The sequence below is a fragment of the Hyla sarda genome, chromosome 3 (assembly GCF_029499605.1).
Source record: "Hyla sarda isolate aHylSar1 chromosome 3, aHylSar1.hap1, whole genome shotgun sequence".
In the NCBI taxonomy this organism is placed as follows: Eukaryota; Metazoa; Chordata; class Amphibia; order Anura; family Hylidae; genus Hyla; species Hyla sarda.
In genome coordinates this window covers 248,583,147-248,601,181 of record NC_079191.1, presented here as the reverse complement: position 1 = coordinate 248,601,181, position 18,035 = coordinate 248,583,147, and the positions used below count along the sequence as shown (strand labels likewise).

The window sequence follows — 18,035 nt, the reverse complement described above, 5'->3', positions numbered from 1 at the left end:
AGTGCTTGAGATTCAGGCATGAGCAGTCAAGCGGCAGAATCATTGATCAATGGTTTCCTATGAGAAACCATTGAAACAATGTAAAAGATCAGTGTGTGCAGTGTTATAGCCTCCTATGGGGGCTATAACATTGCAAAAAAAAAGTGAAAAAAAAGTGAAAAAAAAGATCATTTAACCCCTTCTCTAATAAAAGTTTGAATCACCCCCCCCCCCACCTTTCCCAATTAAAAAAAAAACTGTGTAAATAAAAATAAACATATGTGGTATCGCCGTGTGCAGAATTGTACGAGTTATAAAAATATATTGTTAATTAAACCGCATGGTCAATGGCGTACACGCAAAAAAAATTCCAGAGTCCAAAATAGCGTATTTTTGGTCACTTTTTATATCATGAATAAATGAATAAAGTGAAAATTTAAAGGGGTACTCCGGTGAAAACCTTTTTTCTTTTAAATCAACTGGTGCCAGAAAGTTAAACATATTTGTAAATTACTTCTATTAAAAAATCTTAATCCTTCCAGTACTTATTAGCTGCTGAATGCTACAGAGGAAATTCCTTTCTTTTTGGAACACTGATGACATCACGAGCACAGTGTTCTCTGCTGACATCTCTGTCCATTTTAGCAACCGTGCATAGCAGATGTATGCAAAGGGCAGCATGGTGGCTCAGTGGTTAGCACTGCTGCCTTGCAGTGCTGGGGACTTGGGTTCAAATCCCACCAAGGACAACCATAAATAAAGAATTATTATTATTATGACGTCAGCAAAGAGCACTGTGGTCGTGATGTCATCAGAGAGAATTCCAAAAAGAAAATAATTTCCTCTGTAGTATTCAGCAGCTAATAAGTACAGGAAGGATTAAGATTTTTTAATAGAAGTCATTTACAAATCTGTTTAACTTTCTGGCACCAGTTGATTTAAAAGAAAAAAGTTTTTCACCGGAGTACCCCTTTAAGTAAGTTAAAAAGTGATTAAAAAGTCTAATCAATACATAAATGGTACCGCTTAAAACTTCAGATCACACAATGAGCCCTCATACCACCCCATACGCAGAAAAATAAAAAAGTTATAGGGGTCAGAAGAGGACAATTTTAACCCCTTAAGGACCGTGCCCTTTTTCACCTTAAGGACCGGAGCATTTTTTGCAATTCTGACCATTGTCACTTTAAACATTAATAACTCTGGAATGCTTTTAGTTATCATTCTGATTCCGAGATTGTTTTTTCGTGTCATATTCTTCTTGAACTTAGTGGTAACATTTTATGGTAACTTGCATCCTTTCTTGGTGAAAAATCCCCAAATTTGATGAAAAAAATGACAATTTTGCATTTTTCTAACTTTGAAGCTCTCTGCTTGTAAGGAAAATGGATATTCAAAATAATTTTTTTTTGGGTTCACATATACAATATGTATACTTCATGTTTGCATCATAAAATTTATGAGTTTTTACTTTTGGAAGACACCAGAGGGCTTCAAAATTCAGCAGCAATTTTGAAATGTTTCACAAAATTTTCAAACTCGCTATTTTCATGGACCAGTTCAGGTTTGAAGTGGATTTGAAGGGTCTTCATATTAGAAATACCCCATAAAAGACCCCATTATAAAAACTACACCCCCCAAAGTATTCAAAATGACATTCAGTAAGTGTATTAACCCTTTAGGTGTTTCACAGGAATAGCAGCAAAGTGAAGGAGAAAATTCAAAATCTTCATTTTTTACACTCGCATGTTCTTGTAGACCCAATTTTTTATTTTTTGCAAGGGGTAAAAAGGAGAAAATTTTTACTTGTATTTGAAACCCAATTTCTCTCGAGTAAGCACATACCTCATATGTCTATGTTAATTGTTCAGTGGGCGCAGTAGAGGGCTCAGAAGGGAAGGAGCGACAAATGGTTTTTGGGGGGCATGTCACCTTTAGGAAGCCCCTATGGTGCCAGGATAGCAAAAAAAAAACACATGGCATACTATTTTGGAAACTAGACCCCTCAGGGAACGTAACAAGGGGTAAAGTCAACTTTAATACCCCACAGGTGTTTCACGACTTTTGCATACGTAAAAAAAAATTATTTTTTTTTACCTAAAATGCTTGGTTTCCCAAAAATTTTACATTTTTAAAAAGTGTAATAGCAGAAAATACCCCCCAAAATTTAAAACCCAATTTCTCCCGATTCAGAAAACACCCCATATGGGGGTGAAAAGTGCTCTGCTGGCGCACTACAGGTCTCAGAAGAGAAGAAGTCACATTTGGCTTTTTGAAAGCAAATTTTGCTCTGGGGGCATGCCGCATTTAGGAAGCCCCTTTGGTGCCAGAACAGCAAAAAAAAAACACATGGCATACCATTTTGGAAACTAGACCCCTCGGGGAACGTAAAAAGGGGTTAAGTGAACCTTTATACCCCACAGGTGTTTCATGACTTTTGTATATGTGAAAAAAAAAAAAAATTTTTTTACCTAAAATGCTTGTTTTCCCAAAAATTTTACATTTTTAAAAAGGGTAATAGCAGAAAATACCCCCCAAAATTTGAAGCCCAATTTCTCCCGAGTACGGCGATACCCCATATGTGGCCCTAAACTGTTGCCTTGAAATACGACAGGGCTCCAAAGTGAGAGCGCCATGCGCATTTGAGGCCTAAATTAGGGATTGCATAGGGGTGGACATAGGGGAATTCTACGCCAGTGATTCCCAAACAGGGGGCCTCCAGCTGTTGTAAAACTCCCAGCATGCCTAGACAGTCAGTGGCTATCTGGCAATACTGGGAGTAGTTGTTTTGCAACAGCTGGAGGCTCCGTTCTGGAAACAGTGGCGTACCAGACGTTTTTCATTTTTATTGGGGAGGGGAGGGGGGCTGTGTAGGGGTATGTGTATATGTAGTGTTTTTTACTTTTTATTTTATTTTGTGTTAGTGTAGTGTAGTGTTTAGGGTACAGTCGCACGGGCAGGGGTTCACAGTAGTTTCTCGCTGGCAGTTTGAGCAGCGGCAGAAAATTTGCCGCAGCCGGATACTTACTGTAATCCTCCGCCCATGTGAGTGTACCCTGTACGTTCACATTGGGGGGGGAAACATCCAGCTGTTGCAAAACTACAACTCCCAGCATGTACAGTCTATCAGTGCATGCTGGGAGTTGTAGTTTTGCAACAGCTGGAGACACACAGGTTGTGAAACACCGAGTTTGGTAACAAAGCTACAACCCCCAGCATGTACGGACAGCGGAAGGGCATGCTGGGTCTTGTAGTTATGCAACAGCTGGAGGCATGCTACATTGGCTGGGGATGCTGGGGATTGTAGTTATGCAACAGCTGGAGACACACTGGTTTACTACTTAACTCAGTGTGCCTTCAGCTGTTGCAAAACTACAACTCTCAGCAGTCACCGTCAGCCAACGGGCATGCTGGGAGTTGTGATTATGCAACCACCAGATGCACCACTACAACTCCCAGCATGCACTTTAGCTGATTGTGCAAGCTGGGAGTTGTAGTTACACAACAGCTGAAGGTACACTTTTCCATAGAAAGAATGTGCCTCCAGCTGTTGCAAAACTACAAGTCCCAGCATGCCCATAAGGGCATGCTGGGAGTTGTGGTGGTCTGCCTCCTGCTGTTGCATAACTACAGCTCCCAGCATGCCCTTGTTGCATGCTGGGAGCTGTTGCTAAGCAACAGCAGGAGGCTGTCACTCACCTCCAACGATCCACACTGAAGGTCAGTCCCTCGCCGCCGCCGTCGCTCCTGGGGCCCCGATCCCAACAGGGACGCCGGGGATCGGGGTCCCCAGCACCCGGGGTGCACGTCCCGCACCCGCTCACGTCCTCCGGAAGAGGGGCGGAGCGGGTTGCGGGAGTGACACCCGCAGCAGGCGCCCTGATTGGTCGGCCGGTAATCCGGCCGACGAATCAGGGCGATCGTGAGGTGCCACCAGTGCCACCTCACTCCTGCAGGCTCTGGCTGTTCGGGGCCGTCTCTGACGGCCCCGATCAGCCAGTAATTCCCGGTCATCGGGTCACTGGAGACCCGATTGACCCGGAATCCGCCGCAGATCGCTGGACTGAATTGTCCAGCGATCTGCGGCAATCGCCGACATGGGGGGACATAATGACCCCCCTGGGCGATATGCCGGGATGCCTGCTGAACGATTTCAGCAGTCATCCGGCCCCGGCTCCCCTCCGGCTAGCGGTGGGGGCCGGAAATGCTCAGGGCGTATCCATACGCCCTCGGTCCTTAAGGACTTGGAAACGGGGGCGTATGGATACGCCCTATGTCCTTAAGGGGTTAAACATATCAATTTTCCTGCATGTAGTCATGATTTTTTCCAGAAGTACAAAAAATCAAACCTGTAGGGTATCATTTTAATCGTATGGACCTGCAAAAGTTACAAAATTGCATTTTTTCTTCAATTTTGTCGCACAATTATTATTTTTTTTCGTTTTGCTGTAGATTTTTGGGTAAAATGACTGATGTCATTACAAAGTAGAATTGGTGGCTCAAAAAATAAGCCATCATATGGATTTTTAGCTGCAAAATTGAAAGGGTTATGATTTTTAGGTGAGGAGGAAAAAACAAAAATGCAAAAGCTGGAAAACCCTCAATTGTTTTTTAAATGAACTGGTGCCAGAAAGTTAAACAGATTTGTAAATGACTTCTATTAAAAAAAAAATCTTAACCCTTCCAGTACTTATCAGGCGTTGTATACTACAAAGAAAGTTCTTTTCTTTTTGAATTTCCTTTCTGTCTGACAAAATGTGCTTTCTGCTGACACCTCTGTCCATTTTAGGAACTGTCCTGAGCAGGAGCAAATCCCCAGAGAAAACCTATCCTGTCCTGGACAGATCCTGAAATGGAAAGAAGTGTCAACAGAGAGTACTTGTGGTCCGGTAGAAAGGAAATTCAAAAATAAAAGAACTTCCTCTGTAGTATACAACGGCTGATAAGTACTGGAAGGATTAAGAGTTTTTAATAGACGTAATTTACAAATCTGTGTAACTGTCTGGTACCAGTTGATTAAAAAAGAAATGTTTTCCAGTGGAGTAGCCCTTTAAGCAGTTTTATTTAAAAGCATTCAAGCATAAGGATGCCTGTACACACTGCAGCTGAGATCTCAGTTTACTGTGAAATGCTGTGGTTTCCAAGGAAGTATAGGGAAGCACATACAAACCACCATGTACAGGCACAACCTAATGGAGTCTGCCCAGGTGCAGCTAGATACTTCAGAATTATTATAAATGGAACACCTGCCCTCCAATATTGATATTATAAATATCCCTCTGCAACGCAAAGCAAGGTGGTAGAGACTTTCAACCAGTTGAATGAATATTCTGACTGAAAGAGTGGTATAATTATAGCGGGATACAAAGAAAATGTGAAAAATGGAAGTCTCTATTCACTTTACATAAAAGCCATTTATTGAAGGTATATGTTTGGAATACCAAAGAGTTTCCTTCATATTGTTACTGCATGCTAATGCATACTGCCCCATGAATAGCAAAAAGACACTCTATTGACACGTGACAGATACATACCTTACTGTTGCAAAAAAAGTGAGGCTTTTCTACCTTGTTTTTTTGATACATCTGTAAATCTCCTGATGGATATGGGAGTCCTCTGTTATATACCCCTGCCTGACACAACAAAACGTGGTGTGCACCCTGCATATCTGCTTTGATTGCCAATAAAATTTGATCTGTTATCGAAGTCACATTTATAGTCAAACATGATCTAAACAATAACGGGCAAATTGTTGTACTAGTCATGTCTTTTATTGAGCACATTGGCCCAGAGTTTGTCATCTGGCTGAAACCAAAAGTGTCTGGTTTTGCCCCTAGAAACCAATCACAGCTTAGCTTTGATATCTTAACAAGCTCTGTTTAATAAAAGCTGAGCTGTGATTGGTTTCTAGGGGCAAAACCAGACACTTTTGGTTTCAGTAGGTTTATAAATCTGGGTCGTTGAGTAAACACTGTGCAGGGAGAAAAATGTAGTTAAAGGAAAACTGTCACATATTTTCTCCCACACTATCCACAGGTATTGGTGGATAGTGCGGGAGACGCTGATTAAAACGAGACCTACCTTGGTCTGATCCGCGCCGCCGTTCGCCCGCAATTGTAGTTTTAATCTCTGTGTATATCCTGCTGTAACTGGCAAAGGCGGTGCTTCTGCGGGCTTACTGACACTGACGTCAGCGCCGCTCATGAATATTCATCCCTCCTGTTCTCCCTCTCTTCGCCGCTCCTAACCAGAGGGAGGGATGAATATTCATGAGCTGCGCTGACGTCTGTGTCAGACCAAGGTAGTGCCTTTAAAACTATTTACAGTTTGGGGGAGGGTGCATAGGTGACAGACAGGGCCGACCCTACCATGGGCCACAGGTGGTACCTTGACAGGGGGTGGCAATTTGCCACCCGAGAGAATTTTTATTTGCACATACAGTTAATAGCTGCCTGTCAGTGAGAACACAGGCCTTGACCTCTGCCCAGACACTGCTGACATCACTCATCGGCGCCTGCACTGTAAAGAAGTAAGGACGCGGCCCGGCTGTACTGGAGATCGCTGCACTGGACAAGAGGTTAATGTGTGTGTATGTGTGTGTATGTGTGTGTGTGTGTGTTTTTTTTTTTTTTTTTTTTATCCTGGCACTAAGGGGAGGGAATCCTACATAGCTGCATACTTACCTACCTGACTACCTACTGGGCTACCTACCTTCCTGGCTAGCTACCTACCTTGCTACCTACCAACTGGGCTATCTACTTAGCTACCTACCTACCTTTATATCTGGCTACCTACTTAGCTAGCTAGCAACCTACCTGGCTACCTATGTACCTTCCTGGCTACCTTCATGCCAATGTATTTACCTACAGGGGGAGAGGGGATCGTTATACTTACCTACCTAAGAATGTATTCACTTATTGGGGGGGGGGGGGTTCCTCACCTGTCTATGGGGGCTAACTAATAAGGAAACTATTTGACTACTGTGGGATATATCTACTTAACCTAACCTGCCAGTTGTTGTGTGGTATAATTTGTTCCATGTATGCTGGTATTATTGGTCCCAGTATACATGGTTTGGTCAGTAGTAGTTGGATGATAATATATAAGGTCATATACTGTATAATATATAAAATATTTGAGCATTCTTGAGCATATTTGAGCAGTGAGTCTGTGCCAGACATTGCTGGCAGACTCTATTTATCTTAAACACTTTTAGCTGTGGGAGTAGTCATTAACATAGAGATTCGTTTTTTTTCACCCTGCACTGATCCTCTTCCTTGTGCCAGGAGTTAATACATCACAGTGCAGCTCCATGATGCACTGGCCACAGCGGGGTTTCACAAAAGCCAGATATTGGCTGAACGGCAATGTGATGTATTGGGCCCCAACACGAGGAAGAAGACTGGGACGCAATATGTCGCATTTCCATTCAGCTAATCACTGGCTGAGGCAGGACACCACTGTGACCACTGATTCACAGAACCAGGAAGAGGATTGCATTGGAGGCCAGGAGCACCAGAAGCATCCGGGGTATGCGAGAAGTATGCAACAGTTTTTATTTTTTTCAAAGGATGCACTTACTTTCATTGTAACTGTAACTGTTTAAAAGGATTTTAAACATAATATACTGTATGTGAAAAACAAAGAGCAGTTTTTCCTTCCGGGATTATAAGTGATAACTTACTTCATCACTTTCTTTCCTATATAAGCAGGTATTGTACGATGTATGTTCACTGGCATCACTAAGAACTCTTTATAGTTTGAAAGACGTTGGCGTTTCACTTTGTTTTTCTTTTGATTTTTTAAAATTGTTTAATCCAAGTTTTTTCGTTCGGCTCCATTGGGGGACACAGAGACCGTGGGCATATGCTGCTGCCACTAGGAGGCTGAATAGGCAACAAAAAGAAAGTTGGCCCCTCCCAGCAGGATATACCCCGCCTACAGACTCCGAGCTATCAGTTTTAGCTTAGTGTCCGTAGGAGGCAGACACAGGTCTAGAGTTCTCCAGACCTGGTCTTTTATTTTTTTATTTTTTAGTTTAGGGGTGTGTATTTAGATTTTTTTCTCCCTTTTATTTCTCTCTGTTTGGTTGGGGGCTCAGGGGCATAGCACTCACTGTTCCCCCCATTTGCGAAGAAGAGGCACAGGCAACGAGTTATGCGCTGTCAACCTCCTTTCGACCCTTTCAGTCTTTTGGCTTGGGTCGGGCAGCCAGACCGGTGCCCTCACAGCATAGGAAGGCTCCTTCCTTCAAGGCTCGCCCCTCCTGGAAGTCAGATAATCGTTTGGCCGTTTTGCGGCCAAGTTGGGCACCTGTAAGCCTCCTCCGCCTGAAGGGACGCCCCCACTCGAACATTCTTTTCGGGTGGTAGGTCGTTTGTCCCTGTTCCGGGACATTAGGTCTGCCCACGTGCAGGAGTCTGGGGTCCGAGATGTTGTTTCCAATGGCTGATCGAGTTTGCTTCCCTTCCAAGGGATCGCTTTTTTCGATCCCGCCCTCCTCGCTGTCCTTCCTTGGCGGTGGCTTTTTGGGTCGCGCTTCGGACCCTTCTTGCTCAGGGAGTAATCGTCCCAGTTCCTCCCAAGGAGCATTTTTCAGGGTTCTATTCAAACCTGTTTGTCGTCCCCAAGAAAGGGGGTTCTGTCCACCCGATCCTGTATCTGAAACTCCTCAACCGTCACCTACTCCTGTGTCATTTCCATATGGAGTCTCTCCGTTCTGTGGTGGCATCCATGGATCAAGGGGAGTTTCAAGGGGAGCGTCTTATCCGAGACGCTTAGCTTCACACCCCCATTTTTTCAGCGCTGTCTCCATTTCGCTGTTCCGGAGGGCCATTTTCAGTTTGTGGCCCTTCCTTTTGGCCTGGCCACGGCCCCAAGGGTCTTCACCAAGGTCCTAGCGGCAGTGATCGCCATGCTGCAAGCCCGGGGTGTGTCCATGATCCCCTACCTGGACGACCTCTTGGTCAAGGCTCCAACCAGGGCCCAGAATCAGGAGAGTCTCCTTCTCACTCTTTAGACCTTGTCCCGTTTCGGCTGGGTGGTCAATCAGTCCAACTTGATTCGAACCCAGTCTCTGATCTTCTTGGGACTCCAGTTCAACACGGCGACCTCCCGGATTCGCCTCCCGCCGGACAAGCACCGTGCTCTGTCATCAGGAGTTCGTCTTCTCCGTCGTCCTGTTCCAGTTTCTATTCGGTTCTGCATGGAAGTCCTAGGTCGGATCATGGCGGCCATGGAAGCTGTTCCCTTCGCCCAGTTTCATTGTCGACCTCTTCAAATTTCTCTTCTGTCCCGGTGGGAAAGGTCTCTGCTATCCCTCGATCGCAGGTTTATTCTTCGCCCCAGGACTTGCCAGTCCCTCTTGTGGTGGCTTTGGTCTCCTCTTCTTCGACAGGGGGGGGATCTTTTCTGCCCCTCCACTGGCAGGTCATCATGACGGATGCCAGTCTCAGCGGTTGGGGGGGGGGGGGGGAGTTTTCAAGGATCGGACGGCCCAAGGCCTCTCCTCCCCATCAACATCCTGGAACTTCAGGCAATTTACCTTTGCCTCCTCCATTGGGAGTGCCTTCTCCAGGACCGTCCTGTTCGTGTCCAGTTGGACAACTCCATGGCTGTGACATATGTCAATCGCCAAGGCGGCATTCGCAGCCCCACAGCGATGGTCGAGGTCTCCAGGATTCTTCTCTGGGCAGAACTCAGAGTTCCCTTCATCTCAGCGATTCACATCCCGGGGGTGGAAAATTGGGAGGCGGACTTCCACAGTCGCTCCTCGGCCCACCCCGGCGAGTGGTCCCTTCATCCAGAGGTGTTTGCGGAGATCTGCAACCTCTGGGGCACTCCGGATGTGAATCTCTTGGCATCCCACCACAACCAGAAAGTTCCCCGCTTCATTGCGAAGTCCCGAGATCCTCTGGCCCTAGCCGTAGACACCTTAGTGATCACTGGTCGCACTTCGTCCTCCCCTATCTCTTCCCTCCTCTTCCTCTCCTATCCAGGGTCCTGAGGAAACTCAAAGCAGAGGGCGTCCCCACCATTTTCGTGGCTCCGGATTTGCTCAGGCGCGTGGTACGCCGACGTTGTTTGCCTAGTGGCCGACGTACATCCCGACCTGCTCTCTCAGGGTCCTCTTTGCCACCCCAATTTACTGTCGCTGCATTTGACGGCGTGGCGGTTGAAACCGCGGTTCTGAGGGCCAGAAGGTTCTCTTCCCAGATCTACACAATGATCAGGGCACGCAAGCCTTCCTCTGCGAAGATTTATCACCGTACTTGGCGGTCCTACTATCGATAGTGTGAATCTCAAGCCTTTACCCCAGTTTTGTTCTCCCTTCCACGCCTTCTTTCCTTTTTACAGACTTGGCTGGAACAACGCTTGGCCCTCAGTTCCCTTAAATAGGCACTATCAGATGTAAAAAAAAATTTATATGCTGTAAAGCATGCAAAACCAATAGGTTTTGCAATTGCTTTCAAGAAAATTTTCAGTATTTCATACTGAAAAAGCCAGTCAAAAAACTGCCTCCCTTTCTCCTGGGATACATACCAGCCTGACTGTGTCCACTCGTCATCACCTACATCATGGACACACTTCATGATTGACAGGTCTGCAGATCTAAAGCTGCTGCGATCGGCTCCCTCACTGTCTGTGTTTACTTCACAGTCTCCTTGTGTGAGGATAAGGGGGTAGGGGCGAGAAGATTGGGACTGAATGGAGGATTTTTTTGTTTAAAAAAAGTCTAATACAAGGGGACTACAATCATATGCCTCCAGCTGTTGCAAAGCTACAACTCCCAGCATGCCTGCACAGCCAAATGATGTGTGGGCATGCTGGGAGTTGTAGTTTTGCAACAGTAGGAGGAACACAGCCTGCAGCAACACTGCTGTAAATCTGAGTTTTACCAATCATATGCCCCCAGCTGTTGTAAAACTAAAACTCAAAGGATGTGTGGGTATGCTGGTAGCTGTAGTTTTGCAAAAGCTGTAAGCACACAGTGTGTGTGTGTGTGTGTGTGTGTATAGCATAAAACCATAAAAGGAAGGGGTTACAGATGCTCACTCCCTTGACCAGTGACTGAGGAGAGTGAGAGAGGGGAAGGATGGGAGTGGTTATCACCTGAGGAGAAGAAAGGGACCTGCCCCCCTGCTTCTAGTCGACAAAATTAAAGGGGTTCTCCCTTGTTTATACTGTTTTTTGTTATTATGTTTGTGTGTTATGTGTGTATAAGTATGTGTTTTTTTATGTGTGTTGTGATTATGTATATATGTATTTTCTTACCTTTTGTGAAGATCCGGAAGCTGGCCCCTTTTTCTTCCAGCGGCTTGCTGTGTAACCTCGGCCTCCGCCATGTTGTGTTCGGTAAGTGGGATGTCGGGGGGGGGAGGGGTGTTCTTGCTTCTGTCCTTCTTATCTTCTGACGCAGGAGGCGCATATTTTCTTCCTGTTTCTTCCGTGGCTCAGCGACGAATCTGCGGCCTCTTCCGGTACATGCGCAGGTAGTTTTTTTTTTTTTACCAATAAAGTTATTTTTGTCTAATTGACAAACTGTCTGCGCTTGCGCAAAGCTACACTATTGGCGTAGACCTAACGTAGCGTAGCACTTGCGTACTCGCGCATGCGCAGACAGTTTGTCAATTAGACAAAAAAAACGTTATTGGTAAAAAAAAAAAAAAAAGACTACCTGCGCATGCGCCAGAAGAGGCCGTAGATTCGTCGCTGAGCCACGGAAGAAACAGGAAGAAAAGATTTGCCTCGGACGTCAGAAGATAGGAAGGACAGAAGCAAGAACACACCCCCCGACATCCCACTTACCGAACACAACATGGCGGAGGCCGAGGTTACACAGCAAGCCGCTGGAAGAAAAAGGGGCCAGCTTCCGGATCTTCACAAAAGGTAAAAAAAAATACATATATACATAATCACAACACACATAAAAAAAACACATACTTATACACACATAACACACAAACATAATAACAAAAAACAGTATAAACAAGGGAAAACCCCTTTAAGGTAATTCAGAAATAAAGCTAATTCTGAGAAAAATATAGTTCATAGACATATAAAAATGATATGTACATGATCAGGATGAGATACTGAGCAACATATAACAGCAATATTTTTTTGGGGTGATCTGACAGGTACACTTTAACCCCTTAAGGACCAAGGGCGTACAGGTACGCCTTTGCTCCCTGGTACTTAAGGACCAAGGGCGTACCTGTACGCCCGTGGGAATTTCGGTCCCCGCCGCATGCCGGGCGGGGAATGGACCGGGGTGCCTGCTGATCGATATCAGCAGTCACCCCGGGGGGTCATCAGACCCCTCCATGTAGGCGATCGCCGAAAATCGCAAGTGAATTCACACTTGCGATTTTCGGCTATTCCGTTGATGCGGGTCACGTGTGACCCACTGACCCAGAGATACATGGCGATCGGGGGTGTAGGATACACCCCCTATCACCCACTGTATCTATGGGGAGGTCGTCCGGCCAATAGCAGCCCGCAGGGGAGGGGTTAACGGCCCCTTCTCTTGGCTCTGCTTGCCCCCTGAGTTCATTCAGCGGGCAGAGCTGCGAGAAGGAGCCAGGGACCCCCCCCCCCCTCTGTGAAGATCGGAGCCCCTCACAGAAGAAGACAGAAGAAGACCCCTTGTTAGAGCAAGGAGAGAATACAGCCCCAGGGACAGGTAGGGTTAAAGTAAAAAAAAAAAATTTTTTTAAAAGTTACATTTCCCCCCCCTCTGACTCCCTAATAGGACCTAAAGGGTCCGCCACAATTTTTTTTAGTGTGACCAGGGCCCTATTAGGGGTTCAGGGCGCTGCATTTGGCCCCTCCATTTTTTTTTTTTTGCCCACAGCGCTTTTTTTTTTTTGCCTACGTACCCCTCAGGGACCTCTTGGTTGATGGGTCTCTTATCAGTCTTAAGGGGAGACTCATCTTCCGCCAGTATATTCCCTCGAAGCGGGCGCGGTATGGCGCGAAGCTCTATAAACTTTGTGAGAGTACCTCCGGGTACACTTACAAGTTTAGAGTGTATGAGGGACGAGATTCCCGTATTGAACCCCCAGATTGTTCCTGGGTTTTAGCAGGAAAATCATTTGGGAGCTTGTGCACCCATTGCTGGATAAGGGTTACCACGTGTACGTGGACAACTTTTATACCAGCATCCCTCTGTTCACATCCCTTGCCGCCAGATCCACGTCCGCTTGTGGGACCGTGCGGAGAAACCAGAGAGGTCTCCCTCTAAATTTGATCCAGACACCTATGCCCAAGGGTGAGTCCCGTGCCCTTACCCATGAGAACCTGTTGCTGGTCAGGTATAAGGATAAGAGGGATGTCCTTATACTGACCACTATTCATGGTAACGGCAGCTCACCTGTCCCTGTTGCGAGGTACCACAACACCGGTCCTCAAGCCCGATTGTATTCTGGACTACAATCGGTATATGGGGGGAGTTGATCTTTTTGATCAAGTCCTCAAGCCATACATGGCCATGCGGAAAACACGGGTATGGTATAAAAAAGTTGCGGTCTACATGGTACAGGTTGCCATGTACAACGCTTTTGTACTGTCCCAGTACGCTGGCAACTCAGGGACATTCCTCCAGTTCCAAGAAGAAGTCCTAAAGGTCCTGATCTTTGGCGACTGGGAAAGAGCAGGCCGGACTTCCCAAGAAACTGGAGTTATAGGTGCCAGGATCGTCCCAGGCCAACACTTTCCAGGTGAGGTCCCCCACACTGGAAAGAAGGGACGATCCCAGAAAAAATGCAGAGTGTGTAACAGGAGGGGGTTACGGAAGGATACCACTACTCAATGTGACACTTGCCCAGATCATCTGGGCCTCTGCATTAAAAACTGCTTCAGGGAGCATCACACTTCCATGCAGTACTAAATTTTCCCTTTTCATTAAAATTTTCCATAATTTGACCCCAATGTACCAAGTCCAGAGTACATTCTAAATTTTAACACCATAAAACCACTAAATTGCCCAAAAAACTCATCTAAAAAAAAAAAACTGATAAGACCTCTAGGGACGGCCACACACATCACATTCCCAGAATGATGATTCAGAGCATAGGGGTTGGGGTGGGCATATTTTTTTAGTTTTGGCTATGCTCTGGGTCATCATTCTGGGAACATAACCTGTTTTATAATTTTATGTCCCACTGTACCCCATTTTAGTTATTTAGTGTACCCCAGTTATTTACCCCATGTAATGCCCCTTGAGGGGGGGTCCCACTGTTCTGGCTCCATAGACCGCAACGCAAAAGCTCAAGGCCCCTGAATGCGACCTGCTCCTCTGAGACCAGTGTGCAAGCTGTTTACGCCCAGACATGAGGTATGTCCTTACTCCAAAGAAATGTATTTACAAACTTACGGTGACATTTTCTCCTTTTACCACTTGTGAAAAAGAAAAATTTGGGGTAACCCCAGCATTATAGTGTAAAAAAAAATCTAATTTTTCATTTCCACATCCCACTTCATGAATATTTATCAAACACGTGTGGTGTGTTAAGACTCACTGTACCCCTTGTTATGTTCCTTGAGGGATGTAATTTCCAAAAAAAGTATGCCACGTGTTTTGTTTTTTTTGCTGTCCTGGCACCATAGGTGTTTCCTAAATGCGACCTGCCCCCCCCCCCCCCCCCTCCCCATTTCAGCAAAATTTGTAAATGTGACTCCTTCTCTTCTGAGCATTGTAGTGCGCCCAAAGTGCACTTGACATCCACACATGGGGTACTTCCATACTCAGAAGCGATGGGGTTACAAATTTTGGGGGGCATTTTCTACTATTACCCCTTTTAAAAATGTAAACATATGGGGAAAAAACAGCATTTTAGTAAAGAAAATAAAAAAATAATCATTTACATATCCAAAGTCGTCAAACACCTGTAGGGTGTTAAGGCTCAGCGGACCCCTTGTTACATTCCTTGAGGGGTGTAGTTTCCAAAATAGTAGGCCATGTGGTTTTTTGGAAAATTGCTGCTATACTTTGAAGCAATCTGAGGTCTTCCAAAAGTAAAAACATGTCAACTTTATGATGCAAATATAAAGTAGACATATTGTATATGAGAATCAAGATATCATTTATTTGTAATATTCATTACAGAGAGCTTCAAAGTTAGAAAAATGCAACATTTTCAATTTCTTCATCAAATTTTGGAATTTTTCACCATGAAATGATGCAAGTATCGACAAAATTTTACCACTAACTTAAAGTTGAATATGTCACGAAAAAACATTCTCGGAATCAGAATGAAAGGTAAAAGCATCCCAGAGTTATTAATGCTTAAAGTTAAAGGGGTCAGATGAGCAAAAAACGCTTTGGTCCTACAGTGGAAATTGGCCTGGTCCTTAAGGGGTTAAGGGTCAGGTGTCTGCTCTCTCCATTCTCTTTCAACGTCTCCTGTGTCCGACCCTCACATCTTCACTTTTCTGCAGGGTGTTGCTCATGGGATCTGAATCGGGTTCTCAGTGCCTTGCAGGGTACTCCCTTCGAACCGCTCCAGGACGTTTCTCTTCGTATCCTTTCCTGGAAGGTGGCCTTCCTAATTGCGGTCACTTCCATTAGGAGAGTTTCGGAGCTGGCTGCTCTCTCCTGCCGTTCCCCCCTACCTGGTTTTGCACGAGGACAAAGTTGTTTTCCGTCTGGTCCCATCCTTTTTGCCTAAGGTGGTCTCCGCCTTTCACCTAAATGAGGATATCGTTCTCCCATCCTTTTGTCCAGCTCCGTCCCATCCCAGGGAACGGTTGCTTCATGGTGTTAATGTGGTACAGGCCGTTTTGGTCACTTCATCCTTTCGCCAGTGTGACTCTTTCTTTGTGCTTACGGAGGGTCGTCGTAAGGGATTTCCTGCTTCGAAGGCGACCATTTTTCGATGGATCTGTTCTGCCATCTCAGAAACTTACCGCTGCAAAGGGAAGACTCCTCCTTTCCGTGTTTCAGCTCATTTCATTCGTTCCGTCTGGGCCTCCTGGGCTCTCTACAACAGGGCTTCGGCCTTACAAGTCTGCAAGGCGGCCACCTGGTCGTCCTTGCACACGTTTACAAATTTTTACCAGGTGCATACCTTTGCATCCGCTGACGCTGGTTTGGGTCGCAAGGTATTGCAGGTGGCTGTGGCCCAGCCTTCCACCTGAGTTGCTTGAGTTTTCTCCCACCCCGGGGACTGCTTTGGTACGTCCCACGGTCTGTGTGCCCCAATGGAGCCAAACGAGAAAAGTAGATTTTTATGCTTACCATAAAATCTCTTTCTCGGAGGAACACAGCACCCACCCATTTGTACTGTTGTCCTTGGTTCGGTTGCCTTTCCGAGGGTTGGTTTGGCATTTTTTTTTGTCTGTGGTTTCCTCGGACAGTTTCTGTTTTTTCTTTCCCTGTCGGTCCTCTCTTTGGGACATAACTGATAGCTCAGAGTCTGTAGGCAGGGTATATCCTGCTGGGAGGGGCCGACATCCTTTTTGTTGCCTAGTGTCAGCCTCCTAGTGGCACTCTTAAGTGGCCTGACAAAGCGCCTAGGGGCGTGATACGGTCCGTGGCCCGACGTCTCAGACTCCCCCGTATCCAGCTGCTGCCTCCCTGCTTGAGACCGAACCGGTCCATGGACTTAGTATCCTGTGCCTGATCTATTTTGCAAAGGGTGAGCGCTCTGTTTTTTCCGTTTTCGTGATAGTCAGTTTAATTAAAAAAACGGTTGAACAAAAATAAATAAATAAGGAAATTCAAAAAGAAAAGAACTTCCTGTGTATCATACAGCAGCTGATAAGTACTGGAAGGATTAGGATTTTTTTTATTGAAGTAATTTACAAATCTGATTAACTTTCTGGCACCAGTTGATTTAAAAAAAAAAAAAAAAAAAAAAAAGATGTTTTCCAGTGGACTACCACTTTAAAGGGGTTATCCAGGTATAGAAAAACAGAGCAAATTTTTTTTCACAAACAGCTCCATGTCTGTCGCCAGGTTGTGTATGGTTTTATAACTTAGCTTTATTAACTTCAATGGAACTGAGTTGCAGAACCACACCCAACCTGGAAACAGACAGGGAGCTGTTCTTCAAAGAAATTAGCTCTGTTTTTCTATTGTTGGAAAACCCCTTTAAACAAAAGGTAATTTTCTGATGACACATTCCCTTTAAATTTCATGAATCTGTAAACTGAGTTTTCAATAATCTCTACCAAGGTGGTGAACAAGACAGGCATTTCAAATGAGCTTCGAGCTAGCCAAACAAGATGTGCCAGCGGGCTTTCATCTAATGTCAAAATCTATGTTTCTGTTTAAAATGCCTACGGCAGAAATAGAGAATTGGAGATTTCACCTGTCATTTTATGTGTCTTGACTTTTTTTCTCTCTTTTCCACTTCAATAATAAATCATGTATTTCAAGTCATAGAAGGGAAATATAAATTATACATCTGTGAATTCTAACAAGGCAAACAACATTGAAAAGCAATATGTGTTAGTTTTCCATAGCTGATTGATAGGTATAAAGATTGATATATGGACGAGCAATTGCATAATTGTTTGTCTTGTCTCATTCTTTGCAGAAGATCAATGAAGCAAAACAGACCCAACGTGAATGTTATGAGAAAGAGCTGATTAACCTGCGCATCAAATTTGAGGAGGAGACTGTACAGCTAAAAGAGGCACATGCAAAGACGTTAGAGGAGATGTCATGGAAACATCAAGCTGTGCTTGAGGCTGCACAAACCTCTACAAATAAGGAGAAGAAAAAGCTACAGATGGTGAGTCAGTCATTGCAGGCACACCACTTTGGGGTCCCTATTCCTAAGCTCGCAGTGCAATGTTTATTTTACAAACTTTCAAGCAAATGTTCATTTTTACGTACCAATTTACAGTTTACATTATTCTACGTTCTACATTATCTTTATTTACAATCTTTTTGTAGCCTAAAGCTGCTTGCGCAATTCTGCAGGCTTTAGAGCTCAAACCTCTGCTTGCTGAATTTTCGATTGTGACTTTTGGGCAGTGCCCTAAATAAAACAATAAATGTGCCTTGTAATTTTCTGAGGCTGTTGATGCAGGTTATTGTGATTTAAATG

At 45.0% G+C, this 18,035-nt stretch overlaps 1 protein-coding gene across 6 annotated transcripts in view; it reads left to right on the top strand.

The window, feature by feature from the left end:
• Positions 1-18,035, top strand: part of FAM184A (family with sequence similarity 184 member A) — a 282,305-nt gene that overhangs the window by 173,091 nt on the left and 91,179 nt on the right. For all 6 annotated transcript variants that reach the window (XM_056566444.1, XM_056566439.1, XM_056566442.1 and 3 more), the window contains one exon: positions 17,520-17,717. In XM_056566444.1, the coding sequence (XP_056422419.1) occupies positions 17,520-17,717 (198 nt within the window). The remainder of the gene's footprint in view (positions 1-17,519; positions 17,718-18,035) is intronic.